Below are 22,007 nucleotides of genomic sequence, written 5' to 3' on the forward strand. Positions count from 1 at the left end.
TACACACGGCAATGTCCAGGGTATTGATCTTCAATTGCTGAAGACTCCAGGGCAGTGCTGGAGAGTTGGAAACCCTACTCCAATCCTTTGGGAGCCACCAGTCTTCTTTCACGCTGCTTCAGGGCTGTTCACGTGTAAGGTGAGAGAGTGGGCATCTGTGGACGACGTCACCGTTCAGTCAGGTGCTGTCCTCACCTCACTCCTCACACTCTCTTCCAGCAGGAACGAAACCAAGTGCAGTGGATGTCCTCTGGTCTGGATTGTTCAGTGCTACACTGGCCAGTTGCATTAGGCACAGCTGGAGGGTCAAGGTCTTCGAGCAGGCGACCACCAACGTTTAAAAAGGGAGAAAACATGGCAAATGAGAAAATTGTGGATTTTAACACAGCAAACGTCCAGAGAGGTGGCTGCGCTGATATATCACTGCGGATGCTGGAATCTGAAACCAAAGAGAAAATGCTGGAAAATCTCAGCAGGTCTGGCAGCATCTGCAGGGAGAGAAAAGAGCTGACGTTTCGGGTCCAGATGACCTTTTGTCAAAGCTATAATACAGAGGAAGTGGGAAAAGATTTATACAGTGGAGTGAGAATGAAAGCCTTTCACACTTCTTGTTCTCTCTGGGGACTGCCATTAACACTCTTTCCCCTTGGTTTCTCTGACTATTAGCACCCGGTTTCCCTGGGTTTCTGTGGCTATGACTCATCTTTCATTCTCACTCCACAACTCCTGGGGGGTTGGGGCACTTGAATCTGGAGCTTCTGGCTCAGAGGCAGGGGTGCTCCCCACTCCACTACAAGGCCCTCAGTACATTGTTGTGGAGATGCCGGCGTTGGACTGCGGTGAGCACAGTAAGAAGTCTTACAACACCAGGTTAAAGTCCAACAGGTTTGTTTCAAACACTAGCTTTCGGAGCGCAGCTCCTTCCTCCGGTTGAAACAAACCTGTTGGACTTTAACCTGGTGTCGTACGACTTCTTACTGTGCTCAGTATATTGACCAGAGCTGCATTAGAAAATTTACACCATTGGTACAAGGAAATCAGAAACTACGTGATTAACAGTTTCCTTTCACAACTGTTGGATCTCCTAGGTATCAAAGTGATGAAACATGGTGGCAGCGAGTTAGTCATCAGACAACATTCTTTGTTAAATTCACTGCTGTATGTGAAGGAGTTTGTATCAAATATCAGTTATCGACATTGATGTCCAGTGAGGGGCAGTGCCAGTAGACACGGCCCCAAAACCTCCTGTACACTGTGTCACCTGGCCCAAAGTTCCAGGTAATTCTAGACACCCCATAATTTCCAGAGGCTTTTCCTGTTTTCCTCATTGCCGCACACCAACAGCTCATTATAATAGCCGTGCCAACGGCGATTGTGAATTTACCGACTGTTGCCTGTTTTCATATTGTTGCCAATGGGAGTAAAAGTCAATGCTGCCTAAGGACTGACAATCGAGCTGTTTATCGCCTGCACGTTGTTTCCTTCATAATGTGAAATGAAAATCGCTTTATTGTCACGAGTGGGCTTCAATGAAGTTACTGTGAAAAGCCCCTAGTCGCCACATTCCGGCGCCTGTCCGGGGAGGCTGGTACGGGAATCGAACCGTGCTGCTGGCCTGCTTTAAAAGCCAGCGATTTAGCCCAGTGAGCTAAACCAGCCCGTATGTTTGCAGCGAACCATGAGCCCTGCACTACAACCTACCTGAACAGAGGCAGTCTGACCCACTCCACCAGAAGGAGCTCAGCCTGGGGTTGGCCGTGCTATTGGGGGGGGGGGGTGGGGGGGGAGTGCCTTATTGTGACTTGCAGCCAGTTCAAGTTACATTGCCTCCCTGCAGAATATAGTCACTGAAGAAGGCCATTTGGCCTATCCTGCCAGTGCTGGCTCTTCGAAACAGCGATCAAATTAGTCTTGCTCCCTCCCCCACAGTCCCACATTTTCCTCCTTTTGAAGCATTTATCCTGCTCCCTCTGAAATATTCTTCCAGCAGCACCCATTCACCCAGTGCAATCCAAGTGGCAACAACTCCTCCTCATCTCATCTCTGCTTCTTTTATCAATTACCTTCGATATGAATCACTGGTCACCAACAAATGGAAAGAACTATTGGCCGTGGTGTGACTGTAGCACAGTGGTAACGTCACTGGTCCAGCAATCCAAGTGCAAACTCTGAAAACCAAGGTTCGAATCCCATCTCAGTAGAATTTAAATTCAGTGAATGAATCTGAGATTGAAAGCTAGTCTCAGTATTGTAATCAGTGAGATATTGTCATCAGGGGCGCCAGAGGTAAGTCAGATGAGCCCAGGCCACAAAACGGGTGTGTCAGACAGTGTGGTGGGTGTGCCAGGCGGGCATTTCAGACAGCGAATGGGATATGCCAGACGGCAAGAGGGGCAATAAAGTGGATGCACACCAGCAACATTTACAGCGTTTATGTCACCTGTTCACACCACATGCCGACGACTGTCTTGTTTCAACAAGCCAGTGACTCTTTATTTAACAGGATGTAAAATATAATGTTTATTCACAATACCAGGCTACAATATTTGACTATGGTACACATTTTATACAATGGGGTTAAGGTAAACAGCAAGCCTCAATTGTTCTGACATGTGAAGTCCAAGATTACAATGGAAAGGAAGCTGGGACAAAGGAAGAGCAATGTGAAATTAGGTGACTGTACAAAACAATGCATAGTTAGCACTGGTTAGCTTCTCATCATGATGTGAAAATAAATTACAAAATACAAGCAACTTTATAAAACAAGAGCATCCTGAGTTCATAAATAAATTATGTCCTTCATACATAACATGACATAGATGTGTTAGTTGGCAGCAGCTCCAAGTGTGGGATTAATTTCAGTCAAGAGAGAGAGAGAGAGAGACGATGTATAAACATTCAGAGCTAAAACTGCCTCAAGCACCATTAAAGAGATAAATATCCGCAAAATATAATGGGCGACTTTGGGAAAGACCACACAGAAGCCATGTGCTTCTCGGGCAGACAAACGGCGAGCTCAGTTTTGCTCTTTATTTGGAAAAGTGAATGCCCCGGGGCGATTGGGAGTCCCCCGGGAGAAGCCCCCGGGTCACGTCCAGGAACAGGTGTGAAAGGCTTTGACCCCGGCAGCCACTTCTGGCAATGATTAGCTTTCTGCAGAGCCTCATTCGCTCTTTTAATTGCATCCTTTGCGGAACAGAAGGGCAATAAAATAATCACCCACAATAAAACTGATGAACCCAGATTGGATGGAATGGTGTGCCACCTCACTGGCCTGTTTGGCATATTAGGTGAGGCCTAATGTTCAGGCTGGGGATCGGGGGGGGGGGGGGGGGGGGGGGGGGGGGCATGGTGTTGGGGAGGAAGTGGGCTTGTAACCCTTTACCTCCTCGTCTAGCAATCTTCATCACTGGCGATCATTGTCTGAACTTGCTTTACTGTATAACAAAAACTTTTTTTTAATAATGTTTATTAATGCCACAAGTCAGCTTACATTAACACTGCAATGAAGTTACTGTGATAAGCCCCTAGTCGCCACATTCCGGCACCTGTTCGGGTACACTGAGGGAGCATTCAGATTGTCCAATTCACCTAACCTGCACATCTTTTGGGAGTTGTGGGAGGAAACCGGAGCACCCGGAGGAAACCCACGCGGACACGGGGAGAACGTGCAGACACCGCACAGGCCGTGACCCAAGCCTGGAATCGAACCTGGGACCCTGGCGCTGTGGAGCAACAGTGCTGACCACTGTGCTACCGTGCCGCCCCCTCGTATTCCATCATCGCATTGTAGTGAAAAGGGCAAAGACATCCTTAAATACAAGGATTAATTCCCTGCTGCCTCTCATACTCTGCCTGTTTCAGTCAGTCTTGTACAGGCTGAAGAGTAACCAGCGTGAACTGGCAGCTGCCAGGGTGGCACAGGCTGCACTCTACAATTATGGTACACAGTGGCGAACATAGAATATACAGTGCAGAAGGAGGCCATTCGGCCCATCGTGTCTGCACCGACCCACTTAAGCCCTCACTTCCACCCGATCCCCGTAACCCCTCCTAACATTTTTGGACGCTAAGGGGCAATGTATCGTGGCCAATCCACCTAACCTGCACGTCTTTGGACTGTGGGAGGAAACCAATGTTTTCCTCAAGTCAATATCTCGATGGACGTTGGTCATCGTAGGGATGGAGCTGAATGGAAATGGATTTGAAGGTGGAGATAAGATTGGTGATTTGAATTGAATGTTGATGTGCGCTTTACCCATGGTTAAAAAAAAAGAATTGCTTTAAAACATCAATAATTCACACTGAGGAATCCTTTTGAGTGTATGGAGAATAGACTGCGACTCTTATTTTGGAAACAGTCCCCGTGGTTTTGAATTTAATTCAGAGATTTAAGGGGCCGCCGAGTTAAATGTCAAGTTTCTAGTCCAGAATTAGACCAATGCCAACTACAGATTGATCAGGCACTCTGAACCCTCACTTCCACACATTCCATCAGGATTTAGATAGGCAGAATTGCCTTCAAACCTCTACTCTTACCCCAGCATGAGAATATGCCCCACGCAGAATTTCATCATGGGAAGGGAGCTGGTCATTTGCCAACATGAGCAGGGACTAGGCAAAAGTTGGGAATGACAGCCTCTTCCAACAGACTGGCAGTGACCCCGGAGAGATTGCGGGATGCACGGTGTTATTAGCGTTTGATGTTGGTCATCAAGAGATCTGGAGCTACGGCAAGTAAATAAAGCTAAAAGGTACAGAATGGCCAGGAGTGGCATAGCAGGCCCAAGGGGCTGAATGGCCTGTGAAGGAGTGGCTAACCCCGTTACAAAATATGCATTGCTTGCTAGTTAAATGCACATGTACGACCGTGCATATGGAAGTACAAGCTGAGTTATATTCTTTGTGCGTGTGTGTGTGTGTGTGTATTTGTTGTACGATTATCTCACTGACTACCATCAGTGGGAAAGGTGTGCATGTGCTTTCAAACTGGACTGTACAAACATTGCAGGGAAAATCTGCCTGAGAGGCACCATTATGATTCTGAGTGGTCCATTCACTGTTAGTAAAAGACAATCACTTTAATAATGTGCTGCTTCCCGACTACTGACCTACTCTATAGATACAAGTTACTTAAAAACAGCAAGTAGTTAAAACACCTAGTAAAACAATCTTGAGTTCATCCTTTACTGAAACATGAGCTTTTTTTTATTTTTGTTCAATGTATCTCCACTGGATATTTATTTTTTAAAAACTCAACTCCACACAACAATGTCCTTTACAATCAGCCAAACCTTGATATAAAAAGAAGCGTTCCGTGTCGAGTCATTCAAAATTGATTCGAAACGTGACCAAATATTCTTCCGTGGTCCCAGGAGGAAAGCGAGATCGCCGGCATTCTCCCCTCCCGCCCACTCCCACCCGGTGTTTTTAATCAGCTCCCGTCTTACCCCCCCACCCCCCCCTCCCCCGCCCCAACGCTGGTGCACATGATGAGGAAATGGAGTGTAGGTTCAAAGTTTGGTTTACAAAATGGTTACTGCCTCTATCACTGCACGGTGACACATTCATCATCTAGCACCAACTGGACAATGACGAGTCCATGTAAGATTTTGGATAATATAATATAATAAAGTTTACAAGGCACTTGTAGTCCTTCTGTATATCATTCTGAATATCTCAGTAACAGCCCTTCATTTCCCACCCGATTGAACACCCCCCCCCCCCCGCCCCCCACCCACCCACGCACGTGTCCCCCCTCCCCCCCCCAACCCACCCCACCCACTGGAATAAAGGGGTTCTGGAGCAAGCAATTCATATTTACAACATGACAAAAGTTCCTCAAAGTGCTTTGACAATCTGATGAAAGAATGAACATTCTCACGTTCCAATATTCATCGCAACCCTCCCCGCCCCCTCATTCGTTTCCGTCTCTCTCTTGTATACATTCTAGCGTTGAAAGAAAATAAAACACTCCTCTCGCGTACGAGCTGCACACTTCACGCCTCCGTCCTCGTCTTCCTGGTATCTTTGGATGTTCTTTTGTGTTTCCTCCTCCTCTGCCGTGCGCATGTTCGGCCCCCCCCGCACCCTTAGCGCCTCCCGCAGGCGATGTCGAAGCACGTAATCATCATGAGGTGGGCTTTGCAGAAGTTGACCCGGTGCTCCAGCCGCTCGGTGACACACTCCAGGGCCTCCAGGTATTCCAGCGAGTCCACCTCGAAACCCTGATCCAGATCAACTGTGGGGGAGGGACACACACACACACACAAAGAGGTCAGGTCATGTGTTCAGCAGAGCCGTCAGTTAGAGGAGGCCACCTAGTATGCTTGATTACAAAATGGTAAATGGCAGTCTACTATCTCCCGCCGTACACCATTTCATACAACAATACGGATATGGGCATCCAGTTGTGATAACCATAGGTTTGAACCGGCGAGATTGGATGCGAGGTTCCCAGGGTGGCGGGAGGTGAGGATCGAGTACTTCAGCCACTTGTTTAGAGGAGGCAAATTTGCGGGTCTGGTGGAGCTGGAGGAATTGTATGAGTTGCCGAAGGGGAATGGGTTTAGGTACCTGCAGGTTCGGGATTTGGTGAGGAAAGAGATGCCAACTTTCCCGGGGCTGCCGCCTCCGGGTGCTGCTCAATGAGCTCCTGTCGGACGCCAAAATAGGGGAGGGGAAGGTGTTGGATTATTTATAAGGAACTGATGGTGTGAGGGGGCGCTCGGGTGGAGGATGTTCAGCGCAAATGGGAGGAAGAGGTGGGAGAGGGGGTGGGGGCCGGGACATGGGCTGAGGCTTTGAGGAGGGTGAAGTCGTCCTCGTTGTGTGCAGGGTTAGGCTTCATCCAGTCTACAGTGGTGCATAGGGCTAGGGTGGAGGTGTTGACCGTGGGTAGGTTGCTCTTTCCAAGAGCCGGTGCAGACTCGATGGGCCAAATGGCCTCCTTCTGCACTGTAAATTCTATATCTATGACGGTGGTGAGGGTGAGCAGGTTTTTGGCGGGGTTAGAGAATAGGGGGGCGGTTTTGGCCTTTGCCTCCCTCAAAGCACGGAGATGGATTTTTTTTTTTTAATAAACAATTTTATTGAGGTAGTTTTTGGCTTTATAAACAGTTACAGACATCATCAGAAAGGAAGCAAAAAAGGCAAAAATGTGCAAACATCCACGTACTTTCAATACTTCCATCGTACCGTATTGCACAAGCCCGCTCCCCTCCCACCCGTACTACCCGCCATATTTTCCCTCCTACTCTACTCTACCCCCCCCTCCCCCCACCCCCCTGCTGACGCTCACTCTCCCGCAAAGAAGTCAATAAATGGTTGCCACCTCCGGGTGAACCCCTGCACAGATCCCCTCAAGGCGAACTTAATTTTTTCCATCCCCAGGAAACTTGACATGTCCGCAAGCCACCATTCAGTCTTCGGGGGCTTTGAGTCCCTCCACGACAATAGTATTCGTTGCCGGGCTATCAGGGAAGCAAAGGCCAGCACATCGGCCGCTTTCTCCCCCTGGACGCCCGGGTCTTCCGAAACCCCAAAAATTGCCACCCCTGGACTCATCACCACCCTTGTTTTTAGCACCTGGGACATGACCCCCGCAAATCCCTCCCAGTACCCCCTCAGCTCAGGGCATGCCCAAAACATGTGCACATGGTTCGCTGGTCCTCCCGCGCACGTAGCGCATTTGTCCTCTATCCCGAAAAATTTGCTCATCCGAGCCACCGTCATATGGGCCCGGTGAATGACCTTAAATTGGATCAGCCCGAGCCTAGTACATGTCGCGGTCGAGTTTACCCTACTCAGGGCCTCTGCCCACAGCCCATCCTCCATTTCCCCGCCTTGCTCCTCCTCCCATTTAAGTTTCAGTTCCTCTGTCTGGGACCCTTCCTCCCTCATGAGCACCTTATAAATACCCGAGACTCTACCCTCCCCTTCGTCCCTCCCAGAGACTATTCTTTCTAGGATCCCCATTGGCGGGAGGCGTGGGAAAGATGGGACCTGTCTACGAACAAAGTCCCGCAGCTGTAGGTATCTAAAATCATTTCCCCTTACCAACCCAAATTTCTCCTCCAAGCTCCTCAAACTCGTGAAGCTCCCTTCCAGGAACATATCACCCACCCTTCCCACCCCCGCCCGCCGCCATACTCGGAACCCCCCATCCATTCTGCCGGGGGCAAATCGATGGTTGTCGCAGATTGGCGCCCAGACAGACGCCCCCATCTCCCCCACATGCCTCCTCCACTGGCCCCATATCCGCAGGGTCGCCACCACTACCGGGCTGGTGGTGTACTTGGCCGGCGGCAGCGGTAGAGGAGCCGTGACCAGGGCTTCCAAACTGGAGCCCCTGCACGACACGGAGATGGATTTTGTCATGTTGGAGGGCCTCGGAGCTGCCGAAGGCTGGGGTGTGGGTGAGCCACCTGTCAGAATTCCTGCGGTTGGAGAAGATCAACGTCACTCTGCTGGGGTCAGTGGAAGGAAGGGTTCACTCGAAACCCGCTCATCGACTTCTTGAAATGATAATGAAAATCGCTTATTGTCACGAGTAGGCTTCATATGAAGTTACTGTGAAAAGCCCCTAGTTGCCACATTCCGGCGCCTGTTCGGGGAGGCTGGTACGGGAATTGAACCGTGCTGCTGGCCTGCCTTGGTCTGCTTTAAAAGCCAGCGATTTAGCCCTGTGCTCAACCAATTTCATGGAGGATTGAGGGGGGGGGGCCTTCGAATGGAGAGTAAGTGGATTAAAATGGGGAAGGTGGGATTGGGGTCGGCGTCAGCGGAGGGGCTGGGGTGTTGGGGTTGTTAATTGGGTTGAGGCGTTGTTCTTCTGATGCTCTTTGGTTGCTCTTTTGACATTTTGTACATTTATATTTTTGTTGAAAAGCCTTGAATAAAAATATTTCTTTAAAAATCAGTATGTGTATCTTTATCATGTGGATGTATATGTAACGTAGCCGGAACCACAGTGTGTGCTATTGAGCTATCTGCTGTACAGAATTGACTTTCATAATTCATGATTATATTGGAGGATTAGGGTGGGGAGTAAAATGGGGAGGGTAAATGCTGAAACAGACTGGTTGGACTGAATGAATATACATTAATATAAAGAGAATTGTCCCACGTTCAATCCCCTGTATGTGCGAATATAACTGATGCCAGTCACTCCCTCGACCACTGGCGCACAGTGTGTACCATCTACGAGATGCATTGCAGCAAATCGGCAAGGCTCTTTCCTGCCCCACGACCTCTACCAGCTAGAAGGGCAAGGGCAGCAGATACATGGAACCCTGGAACTCCCTAACAGCACGGTGGGTGCCCCTACACCACATGGCCCGCAGCGGCTGAAGAAGGCGGCTCACCCGCCACCTTCTCAAGGGCAACTCGGGTTGGGCGATAAATGCTGGTCTAGCCAGGGGCACCCAGATCCCGCGAACAAGTAAAAGAAGTCAGGTGGAGAAGCAGGGAGGTCAGTCAGCATTTCTGGGTAACGGTGAGCAGACAGAATCCATGGGGTTGCAGAAACTCACTGGTTTAATGACAAGAACTCGGAGAAACACTCGAGCGCAGCGCTGAGGGAGAGCTGCGCTGTCGCTAACTTTCGGTAAATCAGACCAATTTGGTAATTCACACCTGACCTACCCTCCCAGACGGATGTAAAAGATCCCACCCTATTCAAAGATGAGCATGGGGAGATTTCCCCTGGGGACCTGGTCAATATTTATCCCTCATCCAACATCCCTAAAAACAGACCATCTGATCATTATCACAGGGCACCATGTGGGATCCTGCTGTGCAAAGACTGGCTGCCACACTTCCCACATTACAACAGTGACAACACTTCAACAGAAAAAGGATATATGTGCAAATATAGCCCACAATTTAAAAAAAAAATTTAGAGTACCCAATTCCTTTTTTCCAATTAAAGGTCAATTTAGCGTGGCCAATCCACCTACCCTGCACATCCTTTGGGTTGTGGGGGCGAAACCCACGCAAACACGGGGAGAACTTGCAAACACCACACAGACAGTGACCCAGAGCCGGGATCGAACCTGGAACCTCGGCGTCGTGAGGCAGCAGTGCTAGCCACTGCGCCACCGTGCTGCCCTCACAAAATATTTTTCAAAGAGCAGTGACTATATAGTGCTTTTCAGGGTGTTGCACACAGCATTGCTAAGCAACCCTAGGTTAACCTGCCCCCCCGGCTCCCAGGCCACATGTATTTTCTGTGGTCACGAGGAACCTGTGTTCCACATTTATGTAGAATGTCTGAGGTTTCAGCCTCTTTTTAGCTATTTGAAGGGGCTGCTCCTCAGCCTTTGGTTGTATTTCAGCCCCCCCCCCCCCCACCGTGCTCCTAATCTTTGGTCACCCAGTGCAGAGGGGGCATGGAGGGAGGAAGAACTCCTCGTAAGCCTGCTCCTGGGCCTCACCAAGTGGCCATTAACAGATGCATGCAGTGGGCAATATAGGGGTCATCCGGCCCGACTGTCTGTCCCTCTACCATAGCTACATTTGTGGCCAGGTGGCCTTGGGGAGGAAGCATGCGGCGTCCACGGGTACATCTCAGGCCTTCTATGACTGGTGGGCGCAGCGGGGGCTAAGATGCACATCACCCCCGAGAATGACATTTTGATTTGAGTGGGTTAAGTTTCCTTTTGATGCTTTATTTCAGTTACAGTGCCCCACCAGGGGTCACCCCTGCCATTTTAATTGAATTTATTCATATTGTTTTAGTGAAAGAGTTGAGCACTCTGGGCAGCACGGTAGCACAAGTGGCTAGCACTGTGGCTTCACAGCGCCAGGGTCCCAGGTTCAATTCCCCGCTGGGTCACTGTCTGCGCAGAGTCTGCACATTCTCCCCGTGTGTGCGTGGGTTTCCTCCGGGTGCTCCGGTTTCCTCCCACAGTCCAAAGACGTGCAGATTAGGTGGATTGGCCATGATAAATTGCCCTTGGTGACCAAAAAAGGTTAGGAGGGGTTATTGGGTTACGGGGATAGGGTGGAAGTGAGGGGTTAAGTGGGGTCGGTGGTGACTCGATGGGCCGAACGGCCTCCTACTGTATTGTGTGTTCTATGTTCTTTTCACAATGCCCGGACTTCTCAAAGTGCTCCACAGCCATTGAAATGCTTTCAAAGAGTAAGTCACTGATGTAATGTTGCATGCTTGCAAAGTTTGCCCGAAGAAGGCCCCAGGTTCCTTTTGATGCCTCATGGTCTATTTATTTTTAGTGACATCCTGTAAATTGGGGGGGGGGGGGGGGGGGGGGGGGGGGCTCCACCCATAATTCCAGCCTTTCCAATCCTATGGCAGGAACATGCTGGTAACTGGAAGATCAGATGGGATACTTACACTCACTGATCCACTTAGTGGGATGCAGCATCAGCCGCTGTTTGGTGGCCTCCAGTTCCTTCTTCAGTATGTCGTATTTGGTCTTGACCTCTGAGATCCTCTGCTGCCGATGCTCCAGTATCTTCAGCTTCGCATTGAAGCACACAAACCCTCGCAACTGGAATTAAAAATGTTAAAAGTGATGCTTCAATTCTGTTTCCTTCCTCCTCCAGTTTCGGTCAGGGGAGGGCAGTGCAGGTTCGTGGAGCCAAGTGCAAGGTACATTGGAACGTAAGTACGACTTAAGGCGGACAGGATTATGATAGGTTTAGACGAAGTAGACAAAAAAAAAGATGTTCCCCTTGACGGGAACGGTGAACAGACTAAGGGGACACATCTGAGTTTTGGGAAAGGTGTTTTGGGTGGTGTGGAGATTAGCACTGCTGCCTCATAGCACCAGGGTCCCTAACTCGATTCCAACCATGGGTCACTGCCTGTGTGGAGTTTGCACGTTCTCCCCGTGTCGACATGGGTTTCCTCCGGGTGCTCCGGTTTCCTCCCAGAGTCACAAAGATGTGCAGGTGAGGTGGATTGGCCATGCAAAATTTCCCCTTAGTATCCAAAGGTTAGGTGGGGTTATGGAGTTAAGGGGATAAGGCGGGGAATGGGCCTGGGTAGGGTGCTCTATTGCAGGGTTGGTGCCTCCTTCTGTAGGGATTCTATGAGATGCCGGGGGGGGGGGGGGGGTTGTGTGAGGATGAATTTTCCTTTGCACGGTGAGTGGTAACTGGTCTTGATCTCACTGGCTACGCGGAGGTGAGAGGTGGAGATTCTGAATAATTTCAACAGGATAGTTGATGGGCACTTGAGGGAAATAAATTGGCAAGGGCGATGGGTATAGAGGGAATGACTGGATTACAGACAGCTGGATTGGAGCCGATGGGCTGAATGGTTATTCGATGACTCTTAGGAACATGCAGCCATTTGCTTTCCCTCAATTCTTCCCGATTCAGCCCTAGCAGGACAGCCCCATCACCACCTTGTGGTATGCTCAACGTTCCGGGATAAAGGATGGAATTGTGTCCTGAAAAGGGAATTTCACAAATTGGATGATAGAGTGGAGAGCTGGCCATCGACAGCAGTGATCTGAAGAGTTCCCCTGGTACCGTATGCTAGTCAGTATGGGAAGAGTTGGGCCACATGGTGGCTCAGTGGTTAGCACGGCTGCCTCACAGCGCCAGAGACCCGGGTTCAATTCCGGCCTCGGGTGACTGCCTGTGTGGAGTTTCCATGTTGTCCTCGTGTGTGCGTGGGTTTCTTCCGGGTGCTCCGGTTTCCTCCCACAGTGCAAAGATGAGCAGGTGAGGTGGATTGGCCATGCTAAATTGCTCCTTAGTCTCCAAATGGTCGGGTGGAGTTACTGGGTTAAAGGGATAGGATGGTGCCTGATCCTAGGTAGGGTGCTCGTTCAGAGGGTCGTTGCACACTCAATGGGCCGAATGGCCTCTTTCTGCACTGCAGGGATTCTATAAAAGATGTAAATGGGTGGAGGTGAGATGGTCAAGGGTCAAATTACTGGGACGGTGAAACTATTTTGGAGAGGAAGAAAAATACCTGAAAAAGTGCGGGGGGGGGCAATACTGGGATGGAGGAGGGGTGTGCGGGGAGGTGGAGCAGGGGTGGGTCCGTTAACATATTGTAGCATGGAGGAAGCGAAAGCACAATGAACAAGCAAGGTAGGGCACATTAAAAAAGAGACAGGAGGCCAAAGAACAGATCACAAGAAGGGGGAATTATAATAAAAAGAGAAAGTACTGGATAAACTCAGCAGGTCTGGCAGCATCGGTGGAGAGAGAAACACTGAGTTAACGTTTCGAGCCTTACGACCCTTGGACAGAGCAGTTCTGAAGAAGTCATACTGGATTCGGAACGTTAACTCTGCTTCTCTCTCCACAGATGCTGCCAGACCTGCTGAGTTTGTGGTGCATTTTCTCTTTTTATCTCAGATTTCCGGCATCTGCAGTGTTTTGCTTTTATTTAAGGAGGAATTATGATTGCCCTTAAAATTTGGAGTTAGGATTGCTTGGTACGTATTTAAATGCATAGAGCATTCAAGACAAATACTGAAAAGAGACACACTGTCGAAGCGTTTCTTCTTGCACCTATCAGGACAGATACCAGAATGCCAAATTTGAACGGGAGCAACAATTTATACCGCATGAGAAAAGGGTGCTGCTGATTGGTTGGCAAGTTGAATCTGATTGATAAGAGTCGACATATCAACCAATCAGCACCTTTTTCTCATGCAGTATAAATTGTTGCTCACTTAAAAAATTTGGCATTCTTGTATCCGTCCTGAACAGTACAAAATGAAAAGCTTCAACAGCATGTCTCTTTTTTCAGCAAGACTCAATCCCTGTACCACTAAGTGACAATGCAAGAGATTGTTGCAGAACTAAAGCATTACTGAGGGAACGCTATTGCAGCCGTCACAGAGACGATACTTGAGTTCACCTTTAGAAAGTCTACCAACCTTGCTGTCTGCCGCCCGTCTCCTCTGCAGACGTTCCACATCATCAATCTCGTAGACCTTGATCTCGAACGGTTCGGCCAGACCCCTCTGCACAGGTCGAAGGTCAACCCAGCGGACCCCAGAGCTGTTGGCCGGTTTTCTGGCTGGAGGCGCTGCATCAGGGGACAGGCTTGGGAGGACACGCCGCCTCTGGGAACCTGCAAACGGGAGGTAAACAGGCAAAGTGAGGTGTGCTGGGAGATGAGCATTGCTACAATCATCACTACTGTGTCTTTTTGCACAGAGTCTCGGTGCAAAGCTCACGTCACCACCATCATGCTCACAAAGCAAATAAGAAAGGTGCCCATATACAGCCTGATGTAATGATGGCAAAGCTAAACGCTGCAATTTTAAATGGACATGTGCCTGGGTTTTCTGCCTTGACAATCTGCGTGAAGCAATGACGATGCTGCGAGGGCCATAAACATTACATTCGATACATATCACAGCCTCAAGGTGATGGATACGTGATATTCCTGGGCAAACATTGAGTACGTTGCTCCACCTGTTACATAAGGACCAACCCATGTCAATCATAATGGTCCTGAGATTGGCTAAATAAATCTAATGTAAATTCAGGCTCACGGCCACTTAAGAAATATCATCAACGGAAAAGCTTAGCTCTTGTTTCTCTCTCCACAGTTGCAGCCTGACTTCTGAGTCTTTGCGGCACGCTCTGTTTCTGAATTATACAAGAACGGCAGAGCTGTCTGGGCTGTTTGGGTGCAGTTGCAGAGGGCTATTAAGCTCCCTCATGTGCCTGCCCTGCTCGCTCCCCATACCTTGCTTGGCTGTGTTAAGCCCACATCCCCCGGCCTTCGAATAGCTTCACATCTCTCAATGCAAAGTTGTTTGATCTTTAACCCTTGAGAAGTAAATGCAGCCGCAGCCCATGCAAGCCCTCATCATGCACCATCGTAGATGTGTTGGGGTCGGGGAATGGGTTGGTGAGTGAGGGACAGCACAGGAGGTTCTAATGGGTCATGTGATAACACATTTGAGTTTTATTTAAAAGCAAACTAAAAAAAAATGCTGGAAATATTCAGCGGCCGTGGTCGCATCTGTGGCGAGTGAGAAACAGACTTAACGGGCTGGATTACCCCAGGTGGGTCTCGATCCTGACGTTCTGGGTCAGGAACCTGCAAACGGCCGTGGTGGGATGTCACAAGTTATTTTCCCAGAAGCGCCCAATTGAGAAGTCTCTTCCGGAATCCCGGTGAGAATAAGGACAGTGGGTGGACCAGGGATGTGGGAGGACCAGTCGGAGGGTCCGCAGCCATGTCCAGCCCTGCCAGAGGCAGACAGGACACCCTCAAAATGGAGGTACTCTCTGCAGGATTGCGAAACATTACAGCTCACGCATAGCCTTCCATCCGCAGGGGACAGATCCCTCCTTCCAAAGGAAGGCTTGAAACTGGAGTTGTGGCCGTCACGTCCCAGCAAGTCTGTGTTGGGACGTTGGGGGATGGAGGCACCACGACCCCTGTCATGTGACTGGGAGGCTACCTCCAACTCAATCTCAGGCTCCAGCCAAAGTGATGGGCCCGTCCGCCATTGGGAAGAGCCCAGAAGTGCCATCACCAGTAACTGGATTATGGGGAGGTAGACTCTGCGGGTTGGCCCTGCCTCGGGCAGTAACAATGGGAGCTGTTAATGCATCAGGTAACTGAGCTGACGCACTATATTCTGACTTGGCTTCGGGAAGCACCCCCCCCCCCACCCCCCTCCATTCCCCTCTGCGGGACCAGGAAAATTCACCCCCCGTGCCTCAGGTCAGTCATGTCTGAGAAAAAGGTTAACTCTGTTTGACCCTTCACAGATGCTGCCGACCCCGCAGAGCGTTTCCAGCACTGTCGGTCACCAGCACTATTTTGCGTTTGGGTTTAACTTCTTCAGGTTAACACATTCCCACGAAATTCCACTGCTTTCAACGTCTCGTTTTGAAAGGTGTTTCGTTAACCGAAGAGTTAGCAGAGGTAATTAAAAAACCCCTCAAAGGGAATAATATTTGGGCTCAGGACCCAATCGGTAAGCGGGTTTAGAGCAGGGCTAAAAGAAAGCACTTCAGCGCTGGACCTTTCCAGCATTCTGCCTGGCACACAGCGATGTGGGGAGATGTAAGGAGTCCCGTGCACTTGACTCAAATCACCTCAAGGGGCAAAGGTCATAGGTTTACCAAGCTTACCTTTCGATGGACCACAGGTTGGCTCCAAAAAAGCAAAAAGATGAGAACACAGTGGGATTTCTTTCTGTGTCTATCACCAAGAAAGCACAACAGCGCCTATACTTCCTCAGGAAACTAAGGAAATTCGGCATGTCCACATTAACCCTTACCAACTTTTACAGATGCACTATAGAGAGCATCCTATCGGGCTGCATCACAGCCTGGTATGGCAACTGCTCGGCCCAGGACAGCAAGGAACTTCAGAGAGTCGTGAATACCGCCCAGTCCATCACACGAACCTGCCTCCCATCCATTGACTCCATCTACACCTCCCGCTGCCTGGGAAAAACAGCTTCTTCCCCACTGTCACCAGACTCCTAAATGACCCTCTTATTGACTGACCTCATTAACATTACACCCTGCATGCTTCAACCGATGCTAATGCTTATGTAGTTACATTGTATAACTTGTGTTGCCCTATTATGTATTTTCTTGAATTTTGTTCAATTCCCTTTTCTTCCCATGTACTGAATGATCTGTTGAGCTGCTCGCAGAAAAATACTTTTTGCTGTACCTCGGTACACGTGACAATAAACAAATCCAATCCAATCCAATCCAATCCAATGATGCCCAGACAGTTCACAAAGCCCTCATAAACTGACCAGGCCAGCCTGCTGTCAGCAGGCCCCAAGTCATGGCCGGAAACACCTTCTCAGCTTCGGTGCAACTAATGCGGTACCAAGTTAGTGAGCGGCAATCAGCCCGATCCTTTTATTTAGCGCGCCACAATGTGAACATCACAGTGCCGCCCCATGTCCATTCTGAACGGTGATGGCCACACAACCCCCCTTCCAAACGCAGAACCTTCTCGGCTGTTCAGCCCCTCGGGCCTACTCTGCCTTTGATCAGACCAGGCCTCATCTGCACCTCAATGCCATCTCCCCATCCCCATACACCTTATCGCACAATTATCTATCGGCTTCGGTCTTGAAGGCTCCATAGCCTTCTTTCTGATCCTCCTGCTCAGAGGCCGGGGTTTAATCTTTAACCCAATGTTCCCTCCCTCCTGATTTTTGCACTTGAGGCAATAGTTTCTGTGAACCTACCCTATCAAATACTTTTAGTAATATAAGACACATTAAAGAGATCACCCCTCAATCCCTCAGACTCAGAATCACAGAATGTCACAGTGCAGAAGAGGCCCTTCGGCCCATCGAGTTTGAACCGACACATAAAAGGCCCTGACCTGCCCACCTAATCCCACTGGCCAGCCCTTGGCCTGTAGCCTTGAATGTTATGGCGTGCCAAGTACTCAAGGGAAGACAGGTTACATTTATACGATCTGACTCCATAAATTAACCCTTTAATTTCCAATGAATTGGTCCTGCAAGCAGAGGCTTTAACCTACCCAAAATAAGTGGGGGTAAATGATTGAGGGGAGTGGAGCGCGATCCCCGCTGCCACGTCGTAATGGGCCACATTTTATAGTTAGCACCTTGGCCATTCATTACACTTGCACATATAGACGTACCGGTTTCTGCACAGGGACTTGCTGTAATTGAGGAGTTGCAATCAGATCAGCCATGGTCTTATTGAATGACGCAGAAGGTTCAAGGGGCCGAGTGGCCTACTCCTGCTCCTAATTCGTATGTACGCATGTAATTTTGGATGTGGAGATGCCGCCGTTGGACTGGGGTGGGTACAGTAAGAAGTCTTGCAACGCCAGGTTAAAGTCCAACAGGTTTGTTTGGAATCACTAGCTATTGGAGCGCAGCTCCTTCCTCGGGAGCTTACCCGATGAAGGAGCTTCGCTCCGAAAACTAGTGATTCCAAATAAACCTGTTGGACTTTAACCTGGTGTTGCAAGACTTCTTAATGTAATTTGAGAGCCACTTTAGCTCAGTGCCCTTTACCAGAGATCCTTGGAATCAGGGCAAGCAACTGTGCATTGCCTTAATGTGGTAAACCACCGTTGCACCTATATTAGGTGATGTATGGTGGGACTTGTACTACAGGTACGACGGTAGTCCCTGCCTGCTGGCTCCGCCCAGTAGGCAGAGTATAACTATGTGTGTCCTCCGTGCAGCAGCCATTTCACCAGCTGCTGTGGGAGGCCACACATCTTAGAGCAATCAAGCCTCAGTTGAAAATGAAAATGAAATGAAAATCGCTTATTGTCACGAGTAGGCTTCAATTAAGTAACTGTGAAAAGCCCCTAGTCGCCACATTCCGGCGCCTGTCCGGGGAGGCTGGTACGGAATCGAACCGTGCTGCTGGCCTGCTTGGTCTGTATTCAACTCAGTATTCAGTTGTATTCAACTCTCAACTTTGTGCAATCGCTCGTGCATCACTTAACCAACCAGACTGAAGTATTGATAAGGAGCAGCACAAAGTCTGAGCCAGGAAGTGCCAGAATTGTGAATTTAATGTCAAATCAGGTAAAGAAAGCAAGATGAAGCGAGAGGAAGAAATACCGGATCATGTGTGAGAGAGCGAGAGAGATTTAAGAGAAAGAAAAAGTGCTTAAAAATTATCACGTTTGTAAAAATTCCCAACAGTGATTAAAATCTGAAAGAATAAGACTCCACACTTGTAAATGCGACAAGTTCATTGTTGGAGCGGTTGTTTGGCAGTCATTAAGACTTATCTCACACCGTTGAAAATGCACTGCATTGGAGTGAGCAAGCCCTATCTGGCATGTTTAGTGAGTGTCTGTCAGCTGCGCACTGCAATCTTTACGCTGTTGCACATCTGTCGACGCTGGGTCTCCCGGCAAGATACTGGAGCATCACAGCTTCCAAATGGACAGGTAATTCACACTGCAGGTCCCTGCTTTTCACATTGAACTGCACGCGCACGGAGGCCAGAGGCTGCAGTCTGAATTACCCCTTAATAATGATAGAATCACCATCACCTCTACCTCAGAAACACTAGTTAGACCGTAGAAATTTGTTTCAGCCAAACCAGGACGCTGTAAATCATCCTGGAGTTAGAAAGAGCATATTAACGGGTCATCCAAATGCACCCTCATCTGCATATGTAAATAGAGTTAATTAGCTGCTAAACGTCTGCTTGTAACAATGAGAAATTGCAAACCGTCTCTCTTTGAAAGTTGAACAGAATAATTGGCATCCATTAAGGATAATGGATTAATAAATTATGTTAATTCAACCTCATTCACTATGCAAATTCGGTTAATTGCAAAATAATCTCTCCCCTGGAACTCAAAGGCCCCAAGATGCCTGGAAACTGAGAGGGTTTGCCTTGAATTGAACTTGTGGAAAAAGTTGGTTAAAGTCACGATTTGAGACAAAGTTTTCAGCCCAGGTGGCAGCTCATTAATTTCCAGCTGAACAATGGAAAAGTTATTTGAATATTCCAACGGCACAGTACACAGTGCAGGAGGTGGACAAGTTAAATATAGATACCCATCTGGCATACAAGCACGAACTCAGTGAGGACCGATACCCCTTTAATCACAGTCAGCCATCAGTCCACCACCTTATCGGACTGCAGTAGGAAATGACCGTCTGGCCCATTGTGCTCATTGCTCACCATGGCACCACCCACCCCCCAAAGCCTGTCCGCCAACTACAAGGCATAAGTCAGGAGTGTGATGGAATACCCTCCACTTGCCTGGATGGGTGCAGCTCCAGCAACACTCAAGAGGCTCGACACCGGGGCAGCACGGTGGCGCAGTGGTTAGCACTGCTGCCTCACGGCACCGAGGTCCCAGGTTCGATCCCAGCTCTGGGTCACTGTCCGTGTGGACATAGAACATAGAACATAGAACAGTACAGCACAGAACAGGCCCTTCGGCCCTCGATGTTGTGCCGAGCAATGATCACCCCACTTAAACCCACGTAACCCGTATACCCGTAACCCAACAATCCCCCCATTAACCTTACACTACGGGCAATTTAGCATGGCCAATCCACCTAACCCCGCACATCTTTGGACTGTGGGAGGAAACCGGAGCACCCGGAGGAAACCCACGCACACACGGGGAGGACGTGCAGACTCCACACAGACAGTGACCCAGCCGGGAATCGAACCTGGGACCCTGGAGCTGTGAAGCATTGATGCTAACCACCATGCTACCGTGAGGCCCCGGTGTTGAGCCTCTTGAGTGTTGCTGGAGCTGCACCCATCCAGGCAAATGGAGGGTATTCCATCACACTCCTGACTTATGCCTTGTAGTTGGCGGACAGGCTTTGGGGAGTTTGCACATTCTCCCCGTTTGCGTGGGTTTCCCCCCACAATCCAAAGATGTGCAGGCTAGGCGGATTGTCCACGCTAAATTGCTCCTTAATTGGAAAAAATGAATTGGGTATTCCAAATTTTTTTTTTTTTTAAACTCGACACCATCCAGGGCAAAGTAGGCCCACTTGACTTGGCACCCCACCCACAAACATTCAATCCCGCCAACACCGACACAGTGGCAGCTGTGTGTGCCATCTACAAGATGCACTGCAGGATCTGACCAAGGTTCCTTCGGCAGCACCTTCCAAACACACGACCGCTACCATCTAGAAGGCCAAGAGCTGCAGATACCTGGGAACCCCACCACCTGGAGGTTCCCCTCCAAGTCATTCACTATCCTGATTTGGAAATATGTCGCCGTTCCTTCAGTGTCGCTGGATTCAAATCCTGGACCTCCCTCCCTAACAGCACTGTGGGTGTACCTACATCTCAGGGACTGCAGCGGTTCAAGAAGGCGGGTCACCGCCACCTTCTCTTCGAAGGCAATTGGTTTGGGCAATAAATACTAGACTTGTACCTCCCACATCCCATCAAAGAATAAACAATGTATCATCTGCACTGTTGTTAACACTACGCCACCTACTAAACTGAGTTAAGATGGTGATCAATATACCATACAATTTAAGATTCAGCTGAAAGGCTAATCCATTGTACAGCTGGTGAAGTGCTTTATTTGAGGTGTAGTCACGGCTGAAGTTTGCGCACAGCAAGATTCCACATACAACAATGCGATAATGACTGGATAATCTGTTTTAGGTGTTGGATGAGGGACAAATATTGGGCAGGACACCAGAGGTAACGGGCGCGATTCTCCAAAATGGAGACTAAGTGGTCGCGCCGTCGTGAACGCCGTTGCGTTTCACGACGGCGCAAAACGGGTGCGGGGACAACCGACTCTGGCCCCCGCAGCCGTTCACGCCGCTCCAGCCTCCCTGGCGCCGTGCCAACCCGCGCATGCGCGAGGGACTTCTTCAGCGTGCCGGCCCCTACGCAACATGGCGTGGGGGTTCAGGGACCGGCCGCGCAACAAAGTAAGCCCGGGGGGGGGGGGGGGGGGCGATCGCGGACCAGACACCATCGGAGACCCTGGGGACGGAGCCCCCCATCTCCCCCCACAGGCCACCCCCCTGACCCTTCGTGCAGAGTTCACACCGGCAATGACCAAGGGTGAACGGCACCGGCGGCTCTCTGCCGTTTCCGCGTGGCCACTCGGCCCATCCGGGCCAGAGAATTGGCAGCCTGGCCGCGACCAGCGGCGCACCAAATGGGCCGGCGTAAATGGCGCCAATTCTCCGCACCTCGGAGAATCGCGGCCAGCGTCGGGGCGGCGTGACGAGGATGCAGCGATTCTCCGGCCCGGGCTCAGAGAATCGCGGCCAGCGTCTTTGACATTGTGCCCTGTGATCTTTGACATTCAACCGAGGGGGCAGGCGCGGCCTCAGGGTTAAAGCCTCATGCGAAGGGCGGAATCTCTGACCGTGCGGCACTCCCACAGTCACTCAATGCGGGGTTTTTACAGAGGGTTCGCACCTTGGATGTGCACACTCAAGGTAAATACCAGGAAAAGCCCCTGGTTGTGGCAAAACATTGGTTCAACGCCCACGGCTATGATGGCAACTCTTTGACATGTGAAGGGACTGAAGACCAGTGAGGGGGGGGGGGGGGGGACCAGA

At 49.8% G+C, this 22,007-nt stretch overlaps 1 protein-coding gene across 1 annotated transcript in view; it reads right to left on the reverse strand.

Annotated features, from left to right (window-relative positions):
* Positions 1 to 5,778: 5,778 nt before the first annotated feature.
* Positions 5,779 to 22,007, reverse strand: part of kif26ba (kinesin family member 26Ba) — a 383,305-nt gene continuing 367,076 nt past the window's right edge. Inside the window, 3 exon segments of the mRNA XM_038815524.1 lie at positions 5,779 to 6,241; positions 11,357 to 11,513; positions 13,869 to 14,065. Of these exon segments, the coding sequence (XP_038671452.1) occupies positions 6,093 to 6,241; positions 11,357 to 11,513; positions 13,869 to 14,065 (503 nt within the window). The 3' untranslated portion in view covers positions 5,779 to 6,092.

Source organism: Scyliorhinus canicula, chromosome 1, assembly GCF_902713615.1.
Source record: "Scyliorhinus canicula chromosome 1, sScyCan1.1, whole genome shotgun sequence".
In the NCBI taxonomy this organism is placed as follows: domain Eukaryota; kingdom Metazoa; phylum Chordata; class Chondrichthyes; order Carcharhiniformes; family Scyliorhinidae; genus Scyliorhinus; species Scyliorhinus canicula.